At 60.0% G+C, this 23,565-nt stretch overlaps 1 protein-coding gene across 1 annotated transcript; it reads left to right on the top strand.

The window, feature by feature from the left end:
- Positions 1-5,883: 5,883 nt before the first annotated feature.
- On the top strand, positions 5,884-23,292 carry LOC135889474 (paired immunoglobulin-like type 2 receptor beta). The gene is given in 5 exon segments (XM_065417343.1): positions 5,884-5,911; positions 6,226-6,363; positions 6,366-6,599; positions 14,435-14,534; positions 23,148-23,292. Coding segments are annotated over 5 exon segments (645 nt in total).
- The last annotated feature ends 273 nt before the right edge of the window (positions 23,293-23,565 follow it).

The following is a 23,565-nucleotide window of genomic DNA, read 5'->3' as shown; positions in this document are numbered from 1 at the left end:
CAACACACACCCAGGTCTGGTCCACGCCCCCAAAGATGCAGATTTTAACTAAAAACTGCTCAGCAAGTTGTCACGGAGCATAGGCGCCGACTCTGTGGGTGCTCCGGGGCTGGAGCACCCACAGAAAAAAATTGGTGGGTGCTCAGCACCCACTGGCAGCTCCCCGTGGCCCCACGCCACCCCCCTGCTCTAACTCACTTCCGCCTCCTCCGCGAGCGCACCGCCGCGTCCTGCTTCTCCCCCGTCCCTCCCAGCGCTTGCGCCGCGAAACAGCTGATTCGTGGTGCAGAGAGGGAGGGGAGAGGAGGGGGAACGCGGCATGCTGGGGGAAGAGGAGGGGCCAGGGCGGGGATTTGGGGAAGGGATCCAATAGGGGCAGGGAGGGGGCAGAGTTAGGGCGGGGACTTTGGGGATGGGGTTGGAATGGGGGTGGGGCCAGGGGTGGGGATGGGGTGCAGTCGGGGCAGGGAAAGGGGAGGGGCGGCGCAGGCACCCACCGGCGCCAGAGAAATTTGGTGCCTATGTCACGGAGTGTGGGGGAGTCAGGGCCCTGCACCCCCCACTTCCTGCAATTCACCGGGACTCTCAGCCAGCCAGTAAAACAGAACGTTTATTAGACGACAGGAACACAGTCGACACAGAGCTTGTAGGTACAGGAACCAGGACCCCTCAGTCAGGTCCCTCTTGCGGGGTAGGGAGCCAGACCCCGGGTGCTGGGTCTCCCTCCGTTTCCCCAGCCAGCTCCAAACTGAAATCCCGCTCCAGCCCCCAGCCACCCCCTGGCTCCTCACCCAGCCTTTGTCCAGTTTCCCAGGCAGAAGGTGTCACCTGGCCCCAAACCCCTCCTGGGCTCAGGTTATGTGCTCAGGTATCATCCCTCAAGTGAAGTCACCCCCTGATGTCCCATCACCATCAGTATTAACGCAGACAGTCCCAGTAAAACTCCCATGTAACATTCCCAGATTAATACTCCCCGCTCCCTGCTCCGTCACATCTCTCCCCCCTTCGAGACTGAACTGAGCGGGGTCACTCTGACCAGTGACCTGGGGAAGTTCAGGGCCCCCTCTCCGGGACAACGCGTCCGCTATCAGGTTGGCACTTCCCTTCACATGGACCACGTCCATGTCATAATCCTGCAGGAGCAGGCTCCACCTCAGGAGCTTGGCGTTGGCTCCTTTCATCTGGTGCAGCCAGGCCAGGGGAGAGTGGTCGATGTGCACGGTGAAGTGTCGCCCAAAGAGATATGGCTCTAGTTTCTTGAGGGCCCACACCATGGCCAGGCATTCCTTCTCGATGGCCGTGTAGTTCTGCTCCCGGGGTAGCAACTTCTTGCTTAGGTACACGATGGGGTGTCTCTCCCCCTTTTCATCCTCCTGCATTAACACCGCCCCCAGTCCCGTGTCTGAGGTGTCGGTGAACACCATAAAGGGCTTGTCAAAGTCTGGGTTTGCCAGAACTGGGCCACTGACCAGAGCCTCCTTCAGCGCCCGGAGAGCCTCCTGGCACTCCTCAGTCCAGACCACCTTGTCTGGCTTCCCCTTCTTGCACAGTCCAGTGATGGGGGCGGCTATGGCGCTAAAGTGGGGCACGACCCTTCGATAGTACCCCGCCATCCCAATAAAGGCCTGGACCTGCTTTTGGTTTGGGGAGCGGGCCAGTCTCTGATCACCTCCACTTTGGCTGGTTCTGGCTTTAGGCAGCCTCTCCCCACCCGGTGACCTAGGTAGGATACCTCAGCCATCCCCACCTTGCACTTCTCAGCTTTTATAGATGTGGATACATGTAAAGTAATGCACATTGGGAAAAATAACCCCAACTATACATACAATATGATGGGGGCTAATTTAGCTACAACAAATCAGGAAAAAGATCTTGGAGTCATCATGGATAGTTCTCTGAAGATGTCCACGCAATGTGCAGCGGCAGTCAAAAAAGCAAACAGGATGTTAGGAATCATTAAAAAGGGGATAGAGAATAAGACAGAATATATATTATTGCCCTTATATAAATCGATGGTATGCCCACATCTTGAATACTGCGTACAGATGTGGTCTCATCTCAAAAAAGATATACAGGCACTAGAAAAGGTTCAGAAAAGGGCAACTAAAATGATTAGGGATTTGGAACGGGTCCCATATGAGGAGAGATGAAAGAGGCTAGGACTCTTCAGCTTGGAAAAGAGGAGACTAAGGGGAGATATGATAGAGGTATATAAAATCATGAGTGATGTGGAGAAAGTGGATAAGGAAAAGTTATTTACTTGTTCCCATAATACAAGAACTAGGGGTCACCAAATGAAATTAATGGGCAGCAGGTTTAAAACAAATAAAAGGAAGTTCTTCTTCACACAGCGCACAGTCAACCTGTGGAACTCCTTGCCTGAGGAGGTTGTGAAGGCTAGGACAATAACAGCATTTAAAAGAGAACTGGATAAATTCATGGAGGTTAAGTCCATTAATGGCTATTAGCCAGGATGGGTAAGAATGGTGTCCCTAGCCTCTGTTTGTCAGAGGGTGGAGATGGATGGCAGGAGAGAGATCACTTGATCATTGCCTGTTAGGTTCACTCCCTCTGGGGCACCTGGCATTGGCCACTGTCGGCAGACCTAGATGGACCTTTGGTCTGACCCAGTACGGCTGTTCTTATAGTCAGCCCAGCCTCCTGGAGTCGGTCCAGCACTTGTTTAACCTGGGACACGTGGTCCTCCCAGGTCTGGCTAAAGACACAGATGTCGTCAATATACGCCAGGGCCAAACTCTCCATCCCCCTCAGTAGCTGATCCCCCAGGCGCTGGAAGGTGGCCAGCGCCCCCTTGAGGCTTTGGGGTCCAGTAAGGGGGTGAGGAACCGGAGCCTGTCTGCAGGATCAACCCTGTGCAGCCCGCAGGCCGTCTCAAATGCAATCAGGAATTCATCCATGTCCTCCCCTTCCTTAAACTGGGACAGGAGGCGCTTATCAAAGCTCCGTGCAGTCCTGGGTCCCCGTCACTCACCGCAGCCGGGGGCTCGCTGCTCCTCAGCCTGGCCAACTCCAGCTCACGCTGCCGCTGTCTCTCTTCATGCTGCCTCTGTCTCTCTCGTTCCTCCCACTCCTCCTTTAGTTCCTGCTGCTTCAACTCCAACTCTTTTAGTTTTATCTCCTTCTCCCCTTCCAGCCGCCTCAGCTCCAGGGACGGGGAGCTCCACTGGGAGGATCCCTTGCTGGCCACGGGGGTCAGGATGCACTCGGTATTCTCCAGGCTCCTTCCAGCCCCTCCCCAGCCATAGGCTGGAGGGGTCTCGGGATGCCCTCGGCAGCCGTCTGGCCCCTCTCAGCCGGGACAGACCCCGGTGTCAGCACTGCATCTGCCGGGCTGCTTCCCTCCGGGGCAGGGATCAGCTCCTCCCAGCGATCCTCCTCCTTCAGCTGGGCAATCAGCTGTGCTTTCCTGAGCTTTCCAATGCGCAGCCCCCTCTGCCTGCACAGCTCCACCAGGTCCCTCTTAAGGTGATGGTTATACATCTTCCCGCTGGCCACTCGCCGGCCTGTGTGCTCTCAGCCCCCCACAGTTTCCAGGAGGAGCCCCTAGTGTGCCAGCCCTTCTCTAGGTCACCACCTCTCTCCCAGGGTCCAGCCGCAGACTCCTCTGCCCCTGAAACCGCTCACCACAGTCCCCAGGGGGACCCCGTTACTGCAACAGCCCTTCTCACTGGTCACACACTCCCAGGGGTTAAGCGTAGCCCCTCCGCCCCCCAAAACTGCTCCTCTCTGAGCCTTCAGCACACCTGGTCCCCGTCAATCCCCCTTCGTTTACTGCTCCCCATTCACTTACTGCAAGAAGCGCCATCCACGGGGTGCAGTACATCCCACCACTGCCACCAGTTGCAATGGAGTGTGGGGGAGTCAGGGCCCTGCACCCCCCACTTCCTGCAACTCACCGTGACTCATAGGCACCAAATTGTCCTGGCGCCAGTGAGTGCTCTTGCTCCCTGGCCCTGGCCCGACTCCACCACTGCCCCACCCCCTTCTACTCCTGTCCCGCCCCCATTCCAACCTCTTCCCCAAAGTCCCCGCCCAACTCTGCACCCTCCCTGCCCCTATTGGACCCCTTCCCCAAATCCCTGCCCTGGTCCCACCTCTTCCCCGCCTCCTCCCCTGAGCGCACTGCATTCCCGCTCGTCCCCGCTCCCTCCCACAGCTTGTTTTGCCGCAAAACAACTGTTTCACGGCAGCAAGTCTGGGAGGAGAAGCAGGGACATGGTGTGCTCAGGGGAGGAGGCAGAGGTGAGCTGAGGTGGGGGGGATGGGGGGTAGCTTGGCTGCACCCACCAATTTTTCCCCATGGGTGCTCCAGCTCCGGAGCACCCATGAAGTCGACCCCTATGTCGTGACTCTCAGCCAGCCAGTAAAACAGAAGGTTTATTAGATGAGAGGAACACAGAGCTTGTAGGTACAGACAACAGGACCCCTCAGTCAGGTCCATCTTGGGGGGTGGGGAGCCCAGACCCCGGTTCTGGGCCTCCCTCCATTTCCCCAGCCAGCTCCAAACTGAACCCCCTCCAGCACCTCCAGCACCTCCCCCCGGCCCCTTCTCTGGCCTGTGTCCAGTTTCCTGGGCAAAGGTGTCACCTGGCCCCACCCCCCTCCTGGGCTCAGGTTATGAAGGGCCAGTGCCATCCTTTACCTGCTGGCCCTCAAGTGTCGGCCGTCAGTGAAGTCCCCCCCCCTTATTTCCCACCCCCATCTAGTATCAATGCAGACAGTAAACTGGTAAAACTCCCACACAACATTCCCACGTTAATACTCCCTACTCCATCTCACACACACACACACACACACACACACACACACAACTGAGAGGGGAGGGGGTCTGGGGGCCCAGGCAAGTCTGGGGCGGGGCTCAGCAGTGACACCGGGGATCCTGGCCACCCCCCAGGAACCAGCCCCCGGCACATGGGCCGCCTCAGGGTCACTAGTGCTTGTGCACTGGTGTGAAACCAAACCTCACCGGGCAGCAGGCCCCGGTAACCAGGCTGTGATGGCGAGTCGGCCCTCACCCCCCACCCTGCCAACCCCCCGACCCAGCCAGCCCCAGCCCCTGCCCCCAGCTGGTTCCCCCGACACAGCCAGCCCCAGCCGGGTCTCCCAACCCCCCTGATGCAGACAGATCCTGCCCCCATTTGGCCCCCCAAACCCGCCCCCCCAGAACCCACTCCCCTCCCGGGGAGAGAACCCAGGAGTCCTAATCTGTGGTCCCCCCTCCTTCTCCCCGCAGTGTCTCATTGGCCCAGGTCGGGGGGGCAGATTTCACACAGGAAGGACCAAGGTGTCATAGACTCATAGACTTTAAGGTCAGAAGGGACCATTATGATCATCTAGTCTGACCTCCCGCATGATGCAGGCCACAAAAGCTGACCCACCCACTCCTGGAATAATTCTCTCCCTTGACTCAGCTGTTGAAGTCCCCAAATCATGATTTAAAGACTTCAAGTCGCAGAGAATCCTCCAGCAAGCGACCCCTGCCCCATGCTGCGGAGGAAGGCGAAAAACCTCCAGGGCCTCTGCCAATCTACCCTGGAGGAAAACTCCCTCCCGACCCCAAACATGGAGACCAGCCAAACCCCGAGCATGCGGGCAAGATTCTCCAGCCAGACCCTCCGGAAAAAGTTCTCTGTAGTAACTTTTAATATCCCATCATTGATCATTGTTACTAATTACCAGCGATGGTACGTTATTGACCTATTGACTAAAATCACGTTATCCCATCAAACCATTCCCTCCATAAACTTATCAAGCTTAATCTTAAAGCCAGAGAGGTCTTTCGCCCCCACTGTCACCAGCCTCCTCAAAAAAGCAGGGGGGAGGAGCAGAGCCAGTGGGGCCGGAGTCGCCTTCGCTGGGGCCATGCGCCGGGAGCTGCTGCTGCTGCCTGGTGGGGGGTGAGCCCTGGGGCGTGACACAGGGGTGCACAGAACTGGGGTGCAGCCCCCTTGTCACTGGCGAGACTCAAACAGCAAGGGGTGATGTGGGGACAGGGAGGGGCTGCTCTAGGGCAGGGTGAATGGGACGGGGGCATGGGAGGGCTGGCTGGGGCAGGGGGAATGGGGCTGGGCTGGCTTTTGCAGTGTGGGTGCTGGGGGGCTGGAAGGGGGCTGGAGGCTGGGAGGCGTTTGTGACCCGCTGGCTGTGGGTGGGACCCCAGGGTTGGCCACGGTGACGGGATTGTGTCTCTGGGGGTCTTTGCAGCGGCTGCCCAGGATCTCTGGTACCAGATAACCCAGCCCGTGTCCCTGTCAGCGCCGGCCGGGGGCTCCGTCACCCTGCCCTGCGCCTTTACCTACCCCCACGAGATCGAGCCTCTGCGGGATGTCCGGGTTTACTGGAGACAGGATTCTATAGCAAGTTTATCTACAATCACACCGAGGGGTTCACCCACCTGGATTACGGGGGCCGCATCGTCCTGGTCGGGGACCTGCGGGGGAGCCGAACGGCCTTGATCCGCATCGACCGGCTGCGGGAGTCGGACGCCAGCGAGAACGTCTGCCACGTCAGGGTGCAGAAGCAAGACAGCAAATGGGAGCAATGGCGCAGGGTCCCTGGGACCCACCTCACGGTGACAGGTGAGAGGGGATGAACGGTGGGGGGCAGGGATACCGCAGGGGGGAGAGAGAGAGAGAGAGAGAGCGAGAGAGAGAGAGAGCGCTGTTACTGGGCACAGATCCCCCACATCAAGGGGCAAGGGGGGTCTCCCATACCTGGGGGCAGTGGGGAGAAGCAGGGTACCCCCATATCCAGGGGGCGGTGGTGAGAAGCAGTATCCCTGTACCGATGCTGCCTCTGGTGGGACACAACCAAGAGTATCAATTCAGGACAAATCGCTCCGAGCAGGGCAGACCCCGCCCAAGGCAGGGGTCCTTTGCACACCCAGGCACCAAACCAGCCAGACAGAGAGGACTTCGGTCTCACCCCACTGGCGAACCACACGTCATACAAGCAATTCCCTCAGACACTCCAGTTTCCGAGTATCACCACCAGTGCCACTCGTTATGGGGACGAATGGTTATGAAAACCAATACCCCAGTAAAAGGAAAAGGTTCTCCCGATTCCAAAGGACCAAGCCCCAGACCCAGGTCAATGGACAAGTCAGATCTTACCCACGAATCATGCTGTTGCCAATCCTTTAGAATCTAAAATCGAAAGGTTTATTCATAAAAGGAAGAAATATCGCTGAGAGCTAGAATTGGTTACATGGATTCAGTTACATCCAGTAATGGCAAAGTTCTTGGTTCAGGCTTGTAGCTGGGATGGATTAAACTGCAGGTGCAAATCAAGTCTCTGGAACATCCCCGGCTGGGACGGGTCCTTCAGTCCTTTGTTCAGAGCTTCCGTTTGTAGCAAAGTCCCTCCAGAGGTGAGACGCAGGATTGACGACAGGATGGAGGAGCTGCAGCAGCTTTTTATAGGCTCTTGCCCTGTGGTCTCTGCTTCCTTTGACGCAAAGACAAGCCGCCCAGCACATGGCACCACAGAAAAACCTCAGAGTTTGGTCCATAGGCAGGTCCCTGCCTTGCTGAGTCACAAGGCGTATTTGCCGTCTCTCAGTGGGTCCATTGTATAACTGATGGTCCTTAATGGGCCATCAAGCAGGCTAGGCAGAGCTGATGCCAAACTGTCTGGGGTGTGTCACGGAGTTAAGATGGTTAAGAGCCCCCATCTGGACCTTGGCCACCCTCTGAACAGGTGTCTCTGTCCCCAGCAGCTCGGCATCAGCCCCTTGCATTTGACGCCGCCACGTCAGAGGAGAGTGGCCAGTGTACACAGTAAAGCGCCGCCCAAATAGATGCAGCTGCAGCTTTCTAAGGGCCTGCACCATGGCCAGGCATTTCTTCTCTGAGGCCGCATAGTTCTGCTCCCGGGGCAGCCGTTTCTCGTTCCGGTACCCGATGGGGTGTCTCCCCCCCCTTAGCATCAGCTTGCATCAGCACCGTGCCCAGCCCTGCGTCTGAGGCATCGGTGAACACTGCAAAAGGCTTGGCAAAGTCTGGGTTTACCAGATTTACCGGGCCCTGGATTAGAGTCTCCTTCAGTATATAGAGAGCCCTCTGGCACTGCTCGGTCCAGACCCCCTTGTCTGGCTTACCCCCTCACATAGCTCAGGGATGGGGGCAGCAAGGGATCTAACGTGGGGTACAAACCTCCGGTAGCACCCCGCCATCCTGATAAAGGCCTGGACTTGTTTCTTGGTCTGGGGAATGGGCCAATCTCGGATCATCCCCACTTTGCACTTTTCAGCTTTTACCGTCAGTCCCACCTCCTTGAGGCAGCCCAGCCCCCTCTTCACCTGGGGCACCTGTTCCTCCCAGGTCTGGCTAAAGACACACATGTCATCGAGGTACGCCAGGGCCAAGTCCTCCATCCCCCTCAGCTTGTCTAGAATCTCCCCAGGCCTAGGCATGGGGTAGGCATCGGACACAGTGATGGCTTTAAGCTTCCGATACTCCCCACAAAACCAGATCATCCTGTCTCCCTTGGGGACCAGCCCCACGGGTGAGGCCCATGGGCTGTTGAACGGCTGGATCACATCTAAAGCCAGCATGTCCTTGACCTCTCTCTCCAGGTTCTGGGCTGCTTTCCCAGTGACTCTGAACGGGGAACACCTGATGGGGAGATTGGCTCTCACCTCAGGGAAGAGATCCACCAGGGGGTCTTCCCCCTTCTCCTCCCAATCCTCCCTTTTCACGTCCAGGGGTCCCCTCACTCTCCTCCCATACAGCAGCTCAAAAGGGAAGAACCCTGTGGATTCCTGGGGCACCACCAGCTGCCTCCCGATTCCCCCCAGTTTTACATCCCCTTGGGGAGCCCATTCCTGGTACAGGAATCCCTTCTCCCACCGGACTCTGTCCCTGCAGCCGTCCCCAAGGGGGTTTGCAGCGCTGTGGCCAGCAAGTTCCCTCAGCTTCTCCAAGGAGGGATCCTTCCGCAGCTCGGTCTGGAATTCAGCTGCTGGGGAAGGGAGTGGGACCTGAGCTGGGCCTGGGGTCACAGCCCCGCTGAGCCCAGACCCTGGTAGCTCCCTCCCTGCTGTGTAATCACTTCCCAGCAGCACGTCTGGACCAGGCAAACCTGGTTGGCAGCCGACCTGCCCTGCCTGTGTGTCCCCCCACTCAGCTGGGGTCTCAGCTCCCACCATGCTCAGCGCTGCCCTTGTTGTCCCAGTGGGGGCAGGCAGCGAGCTCCCTGCTCTGGTGTGCAGGGGGGCAGGGAGTAATTCTCCGACACACTCAGCCCCAGGGGTCTGGTTACAGGCAGGCAGGTATCCTGAGCCCAGCAGCCCCTCCCTCCTGCCAGCCAGGTCATTTGCATTTTCACTGACCATTTCCCTCTTAGCCAATTGGTTCCCTGGTTAATGGGGCGGGGGCACAGGGAGGGGCTGGCTGGGGCAGGGGGAATGGGGCAGGGCTGGCTTGTGCAGTGTGGGTGCTGGGGGGTTGGAAGGGAGCTGGAGGCATTTGTGCCCCGCTGGCTATGGGTGGGACCCCGGGGGTAGCTGCGGTGATGGGATAGTGCCTCTGGGGGTCTTTGCAGCGGCTGCCCAGGATCCCCGGTACCAGATAACTCAGCCTGTCTCCCTGTCGGCGCCGGCCGGGGGCTCCGTCTGCTAGTTTAACCCGGGGTGCCTCTTCCTTAACTGGTCGGGTCAGCTCCCTCGCTGTCCTTCGCCTCTCTACCAGGGCGACAACCTCGTCATAGGTGGAGGGTTCGTTCTGGCTTACCCAGGCACGAAGGTCTGGTGGTAGTCCCCTCATGTATCGGTCGATGACCAGAACCGCTAGTATCTCTTCCGGACTCCGGGACTCTGTTTGCAACCACTTTCGTGCGAGATGGATGAGGTCATACAATTGGGACCGCGGGGTTTTGTCTTCCTGGTACCTCCAACCGTGATACTGCTGGGCCCACACTGCTGTCGTTACCCCAGATCTGGCCAGGATCTCTGCTTTCAGCTGGGGGTAGTCTGCCGCAGCCTCTTCAGGCAGATCATGGTAGGCCTTCTGGGCCTCCCCACACAGGAATGGGGCAAGGATGCCAGACCACTGATCTCGAGGCCAGGCCTCCCGTAGGGCTGTCCTCTCAAAGGCCAGAAGGTAGGCTTCTACATCATCCTCCCGTGTCATTTTCTGCCGCCAATGGCTGGCCCGTAGGAGCCGCGTCCCATCATGGCCACGATTCAGCTCTGTAAGGGACTTTACCTGGTTTACCAGTTCCCGCAGCATAGCTCGGTCTTGGGCAGCCTGGTCCATCAGCAGGCGATTAGTCTCTTGCTGCAGCCGCACTGCCTCCTGTTGGGCGGCTGCCTGGACACGGGTAGCCTCCTGCTGGGCCGCCGTAGCTTATATCAGTGCCCGCACTCAGGGCCGGCTCCAGGCACCAGGCAACCAAGCTGGTGCTTGGGGCGGCACCTGGAGGGGGGCGGCGCTCGGGCCGCCGGGGAGAGCGGGGCCACAGCCGGGCTCGCCGCCCTCCCCCCGGCGCTCTGGCCGCCCTCCCCCGGCTGCCGGGGGGAGAGCCGAGCCCCAGCCGGGACTCGCCGCCCTGCCCCCGGCGCTCTGGCCGCGGGGGGGGGAGAGCAGAGCCCCCGCCGGGGCTCGCCGCCCACCTCCCAGGGCTCCGGCCGTCCTCCCCTCCGGCGCCCTCCCCCCGGCCGCCGGGGGGAGAGCCGAGCCCCCGCCGGGGCTCGCCGCCCTGCCCCCGCCGGGGCTCGCCGCGGGGGGGGGGGGAGCCGAGCCCCCGCCGGGGCTCGCTGCCCTCCTCCCAGGGCTCCGGCCGCCCTCCCCCCGGCCGCCGGGGGGAGAGCGGAGCCCCCGCCGGGGGTCGCCGCCCTCCTCCCAGGGCTCCGGCCGTCCTCCCCTCCGGCCGCCGGGGGGAGAGCCGAGCCCCCGCCGGGGCTCACTGCCCTCCTCCCAGGGCTCCGGCGCCCTCCCCCCGCCCTGCCCCCGGCCGTCGGGGGGAGAGCGGAGCCCCCGCCGGGGCTCGCCGCCCACCTCCCAGGGCTCCGGCCGTCCTCCCCTCCGGCGCCCTCCCCCCGGCCGCCGGGGGGAGAGCCCTGCCCCCGCCGGGGCTCGCCGCGGGGGGGGGGGAGCCGAGCCCCCGCCGGGGCTCGCTGCCCTCCTCCCAGGGCTCCGGCCGCCCTCCCCCCGGCCGCCGGGGGGAGAGCGGAGCCCCCGCCGGGGGTCGCCGTCCTCCCCTCCGGCCGCCGGGGGGAGAGCCGAGCCCCCGCCGGGGCTCGCCGCCCTGCCCCCGGCGCTCTGGCCGCGGGGGGGGGAGAGCGGAGCCCCCGCCGGGGCTTGCCGCCCCCCCTGGGCTCCGCCCCCCCCCCCGCGGGGGGGGGGGGGGCGGCCCGAGGCTTTTTTGCCTGGGGCGGCAAAAAAGCCAGAGCCGGCCCTGCCCGCACTACGTCATCCATTGTGGTGAAAAAAAATAAACCCTCTCCTTTTTTTTTTTTTTTTTGTTTAAATCACCCTCCTTCTTCCGCCGCGCTGTGCACCCCAAGACCCCACTTCTGACACCAGTGTGACAAAGTTCCTCCTCTATCTTGGTGGTTCCTGCGCTTATTGGCGGATTTTCTTCCCTCAGAGATTCACCATGTGGGTTGGGGAACAGCCCAGAGACCTTCCCCTCTGGAAGAACCCACAGTCCAGGTCAATTGGGAGGTTTGGGGGGAACCCGGGCCCACCCTCTACTCCGGGTTCCAGCCCAGGGCCCTGTGGACTGTAGCTGTCTATAGAGCCTCCTGTAACAGCTGCATGACAGCTACAACTCCCTGGGCTACTTCCCCATGGCATCCTCCAAACACCTTCCTTATTCTCACCACAGGACCTTCCTCCTGGCGTCTGATAACGCTTGTGCTCCTCGGTCCTCCAGCAGCACACCCTCTCGCTCTCAGCTCCTTGCGCCTCTTGCTCCCAGCTCCTCACACTCGCACCACAAACAGAAGTGAGCTCCTTTTTAAACGCAGGTGCCCTGATTAGCCTGCCTTAATTGATTCTAGCAGCTTCTTCTTAATTGGCTCCAGGTGTCCTAATTAGCCTGCCTGAACTGGTTCTAGCAGGTTCCTGATTACTCTAGTGCAGCCCCTGCTCTGGTCACTCAGGGAACAGAAAACTACTCATCCAGTGACCAGTATATTTGCCCTCTACCAGACTCCTGTACCCCACTGGTCTGGGTCTGTCACAATGGATAGAGAAATGACTTTCAGCAGATCATAACCTTTCCCCCGATACCTTACAGGGCATGCTTTATAGGTAAGATCATGATGATATGAAAATGAGGAACAGGGGGGTTACAGCAGGCTCCCGCAAGGTAGAGAATGTCACAATGGTTCCTCAAGCTTTGTGGGGTGCCGAGTCCCGAGGGGAAGGAAGCCAGTGTCACGTCCCGTGCCGGCAGCCCAATGTGACAATGTGGGATGTTTTTCACCTTGTTATGTTGCATGTGACTCTTACTGTCCTGTACCAATGCTGTGTGTGCCTCAGTTTCCCTGTGTGCTGCACCAGTGCCTTGATGGTGGGAGTTGGATGTGTGATTTTGCTGAGGCCCTCGGGAGCAGGTGTGGCTGCCCAGCTGTCTGCACGCAGGCGATGGACGGTGCTCTTCCTAACCTGAGAACCAGGAGAGGGATGCGACCAGGTGACCCGGGAAGCAGGACAAAGACCAGAGGAGGAGCAACGGGCATGTCAGAGGTAGCAGGGTCCAGGGCAGTCTGCTGTGGGGGGACTGGAAGAGGGGGAGTCCAGGGCGTCTCCCAAATGGACTTGGCTGAAAGTCACTGATTTCTGTGCTAACAAGCTCTGTTCTACGCCGTGTTCCTGTCGACTAATAAACCTTCTGTTTTACTGGCTGGCTGAGAGTCACGTCTGACTGTGAAGTGGGGGTGCAGGACCCTCTGGCTTCCCCAGGACCCCGCCTGGGCGGACTCGCTGCAGGAAGCGCACGGTGTGAAAAGGGGATGCTGAATGCTCCCAGGAGAGACCCAGGAGGTGAAGCCGTGTGAGCTTCTTGCCCTGAAGACAGTCTGCTTCAAGGGAGAGGAGGCTCCCCAAAGTCCTGACTGGCTTTGTGGGGAGCAGTTTCAGAGCATCGCCCGGGGACTCCGTGACAAGGGGGCATGTAGGGTGCAGGGGGGGCTGGAGGACATGGGGGAATCCATGGGGCCTGCATAATTGGGTGTGGGGCTGCAGGGGGGCATGGGAACTCAGGAGGAGGGGGAGAGATGCTGGAGCTGTGGGGGAGGGGACCAGGGGGGCAGGGGGAAGGGACGCTGGAGCTGTGAGGGGTGAACCAGGGGGGGTTGGGTGCCACGCTGCACTATAATTAGCTGCCCCAGTTCCCCTTTTCCCACGTCCCAGCAGCTCAGCAAGACCCGCAGAAGTACCAGCGTCTCTGAGCCGGGTACCCCCCCCCGGAGGGGGGAGGCGGCCTGGGGACCCATGCACATCTGGGGCGGGGCTCAGCAGTGACACCGGGGTCCTGGCCACCTCCCGGAAACTAGCCCCCGGCACATGGGCCGCCCCAGGGTCACTAGCGCGTGTGCACTGGTGTGAAATGAAACTTCACCGGGCAGCCGGCCCCAGTAACCCAGGCTGTGATGGTGAGCCGGCCCTCACCACCCCCCCCCCCCCCCGCCCCCAGCCAGTTCCCCCAAACCCCCCGCCGACGCAGCCAGCCCTTGCCCTCAGCCAGTTCACCCAACCCACCCCCCACTCTACCCCACAAGCCCCCACTCTCCTCCCAGAGCTGGGGAGAGAACCCAGGAGTCCTGGCTCCCAGCCCCTCTCCCCTCCACCCCCCGCCCCCCCAAGCGCAGTGTGTCATTGGCCCAGGGCAGGGGGGGGATTTCACACAGGAAGGGCCAAGGTGTCACACCGAGAGATTCACCCACCCGCATTATGGGGGCCGCATCGTCCTGGTCGGGGACCCGCGGGGGAGCCGAACGGCCTCGATCCGCATCGACCGGCTGCAGGAGTCGGATGCCAGCGAGTACGTCCGCCACGTCAGGGTGCAGAAGAACGACAGGCAATGGCGCAGTGTCCTTGGGACCAACCTCACGGTGACAGGTGAGAGGGGATGAACCGTGCGGATACCGGGATACCAGGGCAGGAGAGAGAGAGAGAGAGCTGCTACTGGGCACAGATCCCCCACATCCATGAACAAGGGGGGTCACCCATACCGGGGGGGCAGTTCTGGGGAAGCAGGTTCCCCCCCATATCCAGGGGACTGTAGGGTCTCCCATACCTTGGGGGCCATAAAGGGGAGCAGGGCCCCCCCATATCTGGAGGGCTGGGGGGGAAGGGGTCACTGCACCCTTCAAGCCGGGGAGCAGGTGGGTTTGGGGGGACAGAGTTTGCCAGGGGAGCCCGGACTCACCTGCTGTCCCCTGCTCCATCCCCAGAGCAGGAAGCTCCCAGCCCCACGGACAGCACGCGGCACCCAGAAATGGTCACAACTGGTGCAGCCTCTGCGGGGAGAACCTGCCCCTGGCGCATCGACACTGTGACGAAGTGGGACTGTTGTGGCTCGTTCACCTGCACATCTACCAATGTGATATATGCCATCATGTGCCAGCAATGCCCCTCTGCCATGTACATTGGCCAAACCGGACAGTCTCTACGCAAAAGAATTAATGGACACAAATCTGACATCAGGACTCATAATACTCAAAAACCAGTGGGAGAACACTTTAACCTGTCTGGCCATTCTTTGACAGACCTGCGGGTGGCTATCTTAAAACAGAAAAACTTCAAAAACAGACTCCAACGAGAGACTGCTGAGCTGGAATTGATATGCAAACTAGACACAATCAACTCAGGGCTAAATAGGGATTGGGAATGGCTGAGCCATTACAAACATTGAATCTATTTCCCCTTGTAAGTATTTTCACACTTGCTTCTTATCAAACTGTCTGTACTGAACCATCTTGATTATCACTTCAAAAGTTTTTTTTCTCTTACTTAATTGGCCTCTCAGAGTTGGTAAGACAACTCCCACCTGTTCATGCTCTCTGTATGTGTGTGTATATATATCTCCTCAATATATGGTTCACTCTATATGCATCCGAAGAAGTGGGTTGTAGCCCACGAAAGCTTATGCTCTAATAAATTTGTTAGTCTCTAAGGTGCCACAAGTACTCCTGTTATTTTTGCGGATACAGACTAACACGGCTGCTACTCTGAAACCTGTTCTTAAAGTGGTCTGTGAATGCTGACAGGGGAGTGTGGCTAGGATAGTCTGCATTGGGGGTTGGGAGAATGACTGAAGGGAAATACCTGAGCCTGTAACATGAGAACCCAGGAAGGGGTTAGAGGCGAGGTGACACCTTTGCCCCGGAAACTGAACAAAGGCTGTGGGAGGGGTCGCTGGAGGGAGAGTTTGGGGAGCTGGCTGATGATATGGCTGGGAGGCAGACAGGGCTCTGACCTCCCAAGGGGGCTGTGGCGCCCTGGGACCCCAAGATGGACCCAACTGAGGGGAGTCCTGTTGTCTGTGCCTGCAAGACCCGTCTTGGACTGTGTTCCTGTCATCTAAATAAACCTTCTGCTTTACTGGCTGGCTGCGAGTCATGGTGAATCGCAGGAAGCCGGGGGTGCAGGGCCTTGTTGTGACGAACTGGGACTGTTCTTACTGTGATCTGTGAGTGCTGACAGGGGAGTGTGGCTGGGATGGTCTCCATTGGGGGATGGGAGAATGACTGAAGGGAAATACCTGAGCCTGTAACATGAGAACCCAGGAGGGGGCTGGGGCGAGGTGACACCTTTGCCCGGGAAACTGAACAAAGGCTGTGGGAGGGGTCGCTGAAGGCAGGGTGGTGGAAGCTGGCTGGTGAGGTGGCTGGAGGCAGGGAGGGCTCTGACCTCTGGAGGGGGGCCTGGGGTGCCCGAGGACCCCAAGATGGACCTAACTGAGGGGTATCCTGTTGTCTGTGCCTGCAAGACCTGTCTTGGACTGTATTCCCGTCGTCTAAATAAACCTTCTGCTTTTCTGGCTGGCTGAGAGTCATGGTGAATCGCAGGAAGCCGGGGGTGCAGGGCCCTGAGTCCCCCCTTACTCCGTGACAACTGGTGGCAGCGGCGGGATCTACTGCACCCCGTGGACGGCGCTTCCTGCAGTAAGTGACTGGGGAGCAGTAAAACGAAGGGGGATTGACGGGGACCAGGCGTGCTGAGGAGTCAGAGAGAGACGGTTATCACCCCTGGGAGTGTGTGACCAGCGAGAAGGACTTTTGCAGTAACAGGGTCCCCCGGGGGATCGCAGCGAGTGGTCCCAGGGGCGGAGGAGTCTGCAGCTCGACCCTGGCAGAGAGGTGGTGACCTCGAGAAGGGCTGGCACACTAGGGGTCTCCCTGGAGACTGTGGGGAGCGGTGAGCACACAGGCCTGTGAGTGGCCAGCAGGAAGATGTATGCCAAGCGGCTTAAGAGCGACCTGGTGGAGCTGTGCAAGCAGAGGGGGGTGCGCATTGGGAGGCTCACCAAAGAACAGCTCATTGCCCAGCTGGAGAAGGGAGATCGCGCGAATGAACCGATCCCTGTCTCTGAGGGAAGCAGCCTGGCAGATGCAGCGCAGGCCCCAGTGTCTGTCCCATCTGGGAGTGGTCAGCCGGCTGCTGAGGGCTTCCCGAGACCCCTCCTTCCTATGCCTAGGGGAAGGGTGGGGAGGAGCCCAGCAAATACCGAGGGTGCTGTGACCCCCCCGGCCAGCAGGGGATCCTCCCGGCAACGCGCAGCATCCGTGGAGCGGAATGGGCTGGAATGGGAGAAAGAGCTAAAACTGAGAGAGCTGGAGGATCGTGAACACCAGAGACAGCATGAAGAGCGACAGAGACAGCATGAAGAGAAACTGAGGCAGCATGAACGGGAGGAGAAAGAGAAACTGAGGCAGCATGAACGGGAGGAGAATGAGAGACAAAGGCATCATGAACTGGAACTGGCGAGGCTGAAGGGCCGCGAGCCCCCGGCTGCGGTGAGTGAGGGGGGACCCAGGACTGCACGAAGCTTTGATAAGTGCATCCTGGCCCCACGTAAGGAGGGGGAGGACATGGATGACTTCCTGGATGCCTTTGAGACGGCCTGCGAGCTGCACCAGGTTCATCCTGCAGACAAACTCCGGGCTCTCACCCCCTTACTGGACCCCAAAGCCTTGGCCTTGTACCGCCAACTGGAAGAGGCGGAAAAAAGGGACTATGAACTATTCAAAAAGGCCCTGCTACGTGAGTTTGGGCTGACTTCTGAGATGTACCGGGAAAGGTTCCGGAGTCAGGATAAAACCCCGGAGATCTCATATCTGCAACTAGCCGTCCGCATGGAAGGATACGCCAGCAAGTGGGCTGCTGGGGCCCAGACAAAGGAGGACCTGGTTAAACTGCTGGTACTGGAGCAACTGTATGAGCGGTGCCCATCCAACCTGAGGCTGTGGTTGGTGGACAAAAAGCCAGAGAACCCGCGACATGCAGGCCGGCTGGCCGATGAGTTTGTAAAGAGCCGGTCGGGGGCTGGCAGGGAGGAGTCCCAAAGGAACAGTCCCACCTCAACGCAGAGCGAGAGTCACCATGGGCCATCCCAGCGGGAAAATGCGGAGAAACCCCACCAAAGGGGAAGATCCAGCGTCAGGTCCATCCAACCCACTCGAGGGGACCCCTGGGACATGGTCTGCTATCACTGTGACCAAAGAGGTCACATACGGGCCCAGTGCCCCAGGCTCAGGGACAGACTGAGCAGACCAAACCCACAGAGGGTTGACTGGGTAGAGACCCAGCCGGGCGAGAGGCAGCACTCCCAGGGAAGGGGGGCTGGCAGAGTACCACCTGCTAAGGAGGGAGGAGAGCTCCAGGCCTGCTCCTCTGCGGGGCGGGATGCTCCAGACTCAGGGTTTTTGGTTTATACGGTGGGCGCGGGGCGGTCCCTCCGGAAAGAGTACCTCGTTCCCCTGGAGGTGGATGGGAGGAAGGTCGATGGATACTGGGATACGGGCGCAGAGGTGACGCTGGCCCGGCCCGAGGTGGTGGCCGCAGATCAGGTGGTGCCCAACACCTACCTGACCCTGACGGGGGTGGGCGGGACACCAGTCAAAGTGCCCGTGGCGAGGGTACACCTGAAGTGGGGGGCCAAGGAGGGCCCCAAGGATGTGGGGGTACACCCGTATTTGCCCACTGAGGTGTTGATGGGGGGGGACCTGGAGGACTGGTCAAGCAACCCACCAAGTGCACTGGTTGTGACCCGCAGTCAGAGCCGGCGAGGGGCACTGCGCCCTGGCCTTGGGGAGGGTGCCTTGCCCGAGGCGCAGGACCCTAACCTGGTGGGGAGGGAACGCCCAGGGACACGGCTCAGGGAGGCTGCGGCCTCAGACCCAGCCGGCAAGAGAGAGCAGGTGGCCATCCCTGTCCCAGCTGCTGAGTTCCAGGCCGAGGTGCAGAAAGACCCCTCCTTACGGAAGATAAGGGACCTGGCCGACCTCGGTGCGGTACAGACCATGGGGAGAGGCGGCCGGAAAAGGTTCCTGTGGGAGAAGGGGTTCCTGTACCGAGAATGGGCTCCCCCAGGGAAAATGGAGTCAGGGGGGTTCAGGAGGCAGCTGGTGGTACCCCAGAAGTATCGCCGCCAGCTGCTGTACCGGGCCCATGACACCCCCCTCTCAGGGCACCAGGGAACCTGGCGTACCCAGCAGAGGCTGCTACGGAGCTTTTACTGGCCTGGGGTCTTTGTTACTGTCCGGCAGTACTGCCGATCCTGTGACCCCTGTCAGAGGGGAAGGAAGGCCCAGGACAAAGGGAAAACGGCTTTAGGACCCTTGCCCAGCATAGAGGAGCCTTTCCAGAGGGCGGTCAGGGTAAAAAGGGGGGCTCTGAACCAAGAGAGCCCGAAGCACAGACCTCCAGACTGGAGCGCTGGGAGAAGACCGCAGCCCAGTTGGAACCCCAGGGGTATTGGGGTGGGAAAAGGGCACAGGCCGCATAACCCTTCCCCCATGCGAACTGCAAATGCCCTCGAGCACCCCCGACCTAAGGGGGGGAGTGAAACTGGAGGGGCCTGGTGTAATTCTCACCCAGGAATGGGAGGGATGCGGGGGCATCCATGGGAACGGGGGTAGGTTCGAACTTCCCCGGGTCACTGGCTAAAGTGACCCCGCTCAGTTCGGTCTCAAAGGGGGGAGATGTGACGAACTGGGACTGTTCTTACTGTGATCTGTGAGTGCTGACAGGGGAGTGTGGCTGGGATGGTCTCCATTGGGGGATGGGAGAATGACTGAAGGGAAATACCTGAGCCTGTAACATGAGAACCCAGGAGGGGGCTGGGGCGAGGTGACACCTTTGCCCGGGAAACTGAACAAAGGCTGTGGGAGGGGTCGCTGAAGGCAGACTCTGGGAAGCTGGCTGGTGAGGTGGCTGGAGGCAGGGAGGGCTCTGACCTCTGGAGGGGGCCTGGGGTGCCCGGGGACCCCAAGATGGACCTAACTGAGGGGTATCCTGTTGTCTGTGCCTGCAAGACCTGTCTTGGACTGTATTCCCGTCGTCTAAATAAACCTTCTGCTTTACTGGCTGGCTGAGAGTCATGGTGAATCGCAGGAAGCCGGGGGTGCAGGGCCGGGGGTGCAGGGCCTTGTGTCCCCCCACACTCCGTGACAACTGGTGGTAGCGGTGGGATCTACTGCACCCCGTGGACGGCGCTTCCTGCAGTAAGTGACTGGGGAGCAGTAAAACGAAGGGGGATTGACGGGGACCAGGCGTGCTGAAGAGTCAGAGAGAGATGGTTTCAGGGGGCGATTAACCCTGGGAGTGTGTGACCAGAGAGGACTGTTGCAGTAACAGGGTCCCCCGGGGGATCGCAGCGAGCGGTCCCGGGGCGGAGGAGTCTGCAGCTCGACCCTGGCAGAGAGGTGTTGACCTGAAGAGGGGCTGGCACACTAGAGGTCCCCCTGGAACGGTGGAAAGCGAAGAGCACAGGCCGGCGAGTGGCCAGCCGGAGGATGTATGCTAAACGCCTCAAGAGTGACCTGGTGGAGCTGTGCAGGCAGCGGGGGCTGCGCATTGGGAGGTCCACCAAAGAACAGCTCATTGCCCAGCTGGAGGAGAGGGATCGCTTGGATGAACCGAGCCCTGTCCCTGAGGGAAGCCGCCCGGCGGATGCAGCGTGGGCCCCGGGGCCTGACATGGCTGGGAGGGGTCAGACTGCTGCTGAGGACATCCCGAGATCCTGCCTACCTATACCTAGGGGAGGGGTTGGGGGAAGCCCAGCGAATACCGAGGGCACCCCGACCCCGGCGGCCAGCAGGGGATCGTCCCGGCAGAGCTCCCCGTCCCGGGAGCGGATGCGGCTGGAATGTGACAGGGAGCTGAGACGGGAAGAGCTCGAATTAAGGCAGCAAGAACTGAAGCAGGAGCGGGAAGAGAAGGAGAAACAACATCAGCATGAGCGGGACCAACGTCAGCATGAGCTGGAACTGGCCAGGCTGAGGAGCAGTGGGGCCCCGGCTGCGGTGAGCGAGGGGGGACCCAAGACTGCAAAGAGCTTTGATAAGTGCTTCCTGGCCCAGCGTAAGGAGGGGGAGGACATGGATACCTTCCTGATGGCCTTTGAGAATACCTGAGAGCTGCTCCAGGTTGACCCTGCAGACAGGCTCCAGTTTCTCATCCCCTCACTGGACCCCACAGCCAGGGAGGTGTACAGCCGACTGAAAGGGGCAGAGACAGGGGACTACGAACTGTTCAAAAAGGCCCTGCTCCGCGAGTTTGGGCTGACCCCTGAGACGTACCGGAAAAGGTTCCGGAGTCAGCGTAAAACCCGTGAGGTCACATACCTACAACTAGCCAACCGGGCGCAGGGGTATGCCCGCAAGTGGACAGCTGGGGCCCAAACTAAAGAAGACCTGCTTGACCTATTCGTACTGGAGCACGTGTATGAGCAGTTCCCATCCGACCTGAGGCGATGGTTGATGGACCAAAAGCCAGAGAACCCGCAGCACGCAGGCCAGTTGGCCAACGAGTTTGTGAACAGTCGGGCAGGGGATAACAGGGAGGAGTCCCAAAGGAACAGTCCCACCACAACCCAGAGAGTCACCGTGGGACCTCCCAGCGGGGAAATATGGAGAACCCCCACCAAAAGGGAACATCCAGCATCAGGTCCATCCGACCCACTCGAGGGGACCCACAGGACATGGGCTGCTATCACTGTGGCCAGAGAGGCCACATACGGGCCCAGTGCCCCAGGCTCAGGGACAGACTGAGCAGACCGAACCCACAGAGGGTTGACTGGGTAGAGACCCAGCCGGACAAGGGGCAGCGTTCCCAGGGAAGGGGGGCTGGCAGCGTATCACCTGCTAAAGAGGGAGGAGAGCTCCAGGCCAGCTCCTCTAGGGGGCTGGATGCTCCAGACTCAGGGTTTTTGGTTTATACGGTGGGCGCGGGGCTGTCCCTCCGGAGAGAGTACCTCGTTCCCCTGGAGGTGGATGGGAGGAAGGTCAATGGATACTGGGATACGGGCGCAGAGGTCACGCTGGCCCGGCCCGAGGTGGTGGCCGCAGATCGGGTGGTGCCCGACACCTACTTGACCCTGACGGGGGTGGGTGGGACCCCATTCAAGGTACCTGTGGCGAGGGTACGCCTGAAGTGGGGGCCCAAGGAGGGCCCCAAGGACGTGGGGGTACACCCGTATTTGCCCACTGAGGTGTTGATGGGGGGGGACCTGGAGGACTGGCCCAGCAACCCCCAGAATGCACTGGTTGTGACCCGCAGTCAGAGCCGGCGAGGGGCACTGCGCCCTGGCCTTGGGGAGGGTGCCTTGCCCGAGGCGCAGGACCCTAACCTGGTGGGGAGGGAACGCCCAGGGACACGGCTCAGGGAGGCTGCGGCTTCAAACCCAGTCGGCGAGAGAGAGCAGGTGGCCATCCCTGTCCCAGCTGCTGAGTTCCAGGCCGAGGTGCAGAAAGATCCCTCCTTGCAGAAGATAAGGGACCTGGCCGACCTCGGTGCGGTACAGACCATGGGGAGAGGTGGCCGGAAAAGGTTCCTGTGGGAGAAGGGGTTCCTGTACCGAGAATGGGCTCCCCCAGGGAAAATGGAGTCAGGGGGGATCAGGAGGCAGCTGGTGGTACCCCAGAAGTATCGCCGCCAGCTGCTGTACCGGGCCCATGACACCCCCCTCTCAGGGCACCAGGGAACCTGGCGTACCCAGCAGAGGCTGCTACGGAGCTTTTACTGGCCTGGGGTCTTTGTTACTGTCCGACAGTACTGCCAATCCTGTGACCCCTGTCAGAGGGGGAGGAAGGCCCGGGACAAGGGGAAAACGGCTTTAGGACCCTTGCCCAGCATAGAGGAGCCTTTCCGGAGGGTGGCCGAGGTTAAAAGGGGGGCTCTGAACCAAGAGAGCCCGAAGCACAGACCTCCAGACTGGAGCGCTGGGAGAAGACCCCAGCCCAGTTGGAACCTCAGGGGTATTGGGGTGGGAAAAGGGCACGGGCCACATAAACCTTCCCACATGCGAACTACGAGTGTCATCGAGCACCCCCGACCTAAGGGGGGGGCGTGAAACTGGAGGGGCCTGGTGTAATTCTCACCAAGGAATGGGAGGGATGCTGGGGCATCCACGGGAACGGGGGTAGGTTCGAACTTCCCCGGGTCACTGGCTAAAGTGACCCCGCTCAGTTCGGTCTCGAAGGGGGGAGAGATGTGACGAACTGGGACTGTTCTTACTGTGGTCTTTGAATGCTGACAGGGAAGTGTGGCTAGGATAGTCTGCATTGGGGGATGGGAGACTGACCGATGGAGAATACCTGAGCATGTAACATGAGAACCCAGGAAGGGGTTAGAGGCCAGGTGACACCTTTGCCCGGGAAACTGAACAAAGGGCTGTGGGAGGGGTCGCTGAAGGGAGAGTTTCAGGAGCTGGCTGGTGATATGGCTGGGAGGCAGATGGGCTCTGACCTCCCAAGGGGGCTGGGGCGCCCGGGGACCCCAAGATGGACCTAACTGAAGGGGTCCTGTTGTCTGTGCCTGCAAGACCTGTCTTGGACTGTATTCCTGTCGTCTAAATAAACCTTCTGCTTTACTGGCTGGCTGAGAGTCATGGTGAATCGCAGGGAGCCGGGGGTACAGGGCCCTGAGTCCCCCACACTCCGCGACAGACAGCATTCACCTCGTCCTCATCGGCCTCGTCCTGGTGCTTTCCAAGGCCGGCGTCTGCGGCGTGGTCTTTGCCCTGGGCCGGCAGCTGGGCGGGTGGAGAACTCTCCGCCAGGCATCCCCAGGAAATGACACCGTCCAGCAGCAGTAGAATGGCTGTTATCCTCCAGCGAAACACCCGCTAGCCAGAGCAGACAGGGACGGATAGTGTGCATGGGGCGGAAGGGGGGAGTGTGGGGATAGATTGATAGATGGGGGGGTGACTTTGCACTCTATATGATTTTATGAAAGTATGCTGATGAGTATGAATATAAATGTAACTAGAATATGCTTCATGCAAAAGGTTTCTTGTAAGGTATCATTACAAAGCTTATAATCTATGGAGTGTGTTCATCCTATTTGTATGTATGTATCATTCTTGTGT

This window comes from Emys orbicularis, chromosome 15 (assembly GCF_028017835.1).
Source record: "Emys orbicularis isolate rEmyOrb1 chromosome 15, rEmyOrb1.hap1, whole genome shotgun sequence".
In the NCBI taxonomy this organism is placed as follows: domain Eukaryota; kingdom Metazoa; phylum Chordata; order Testudines; family Emydidae; genus Emys; species Emys orbicularis.
This window is presented reverse-complemented; position numbering and strand designations above follow the sequence as displayed.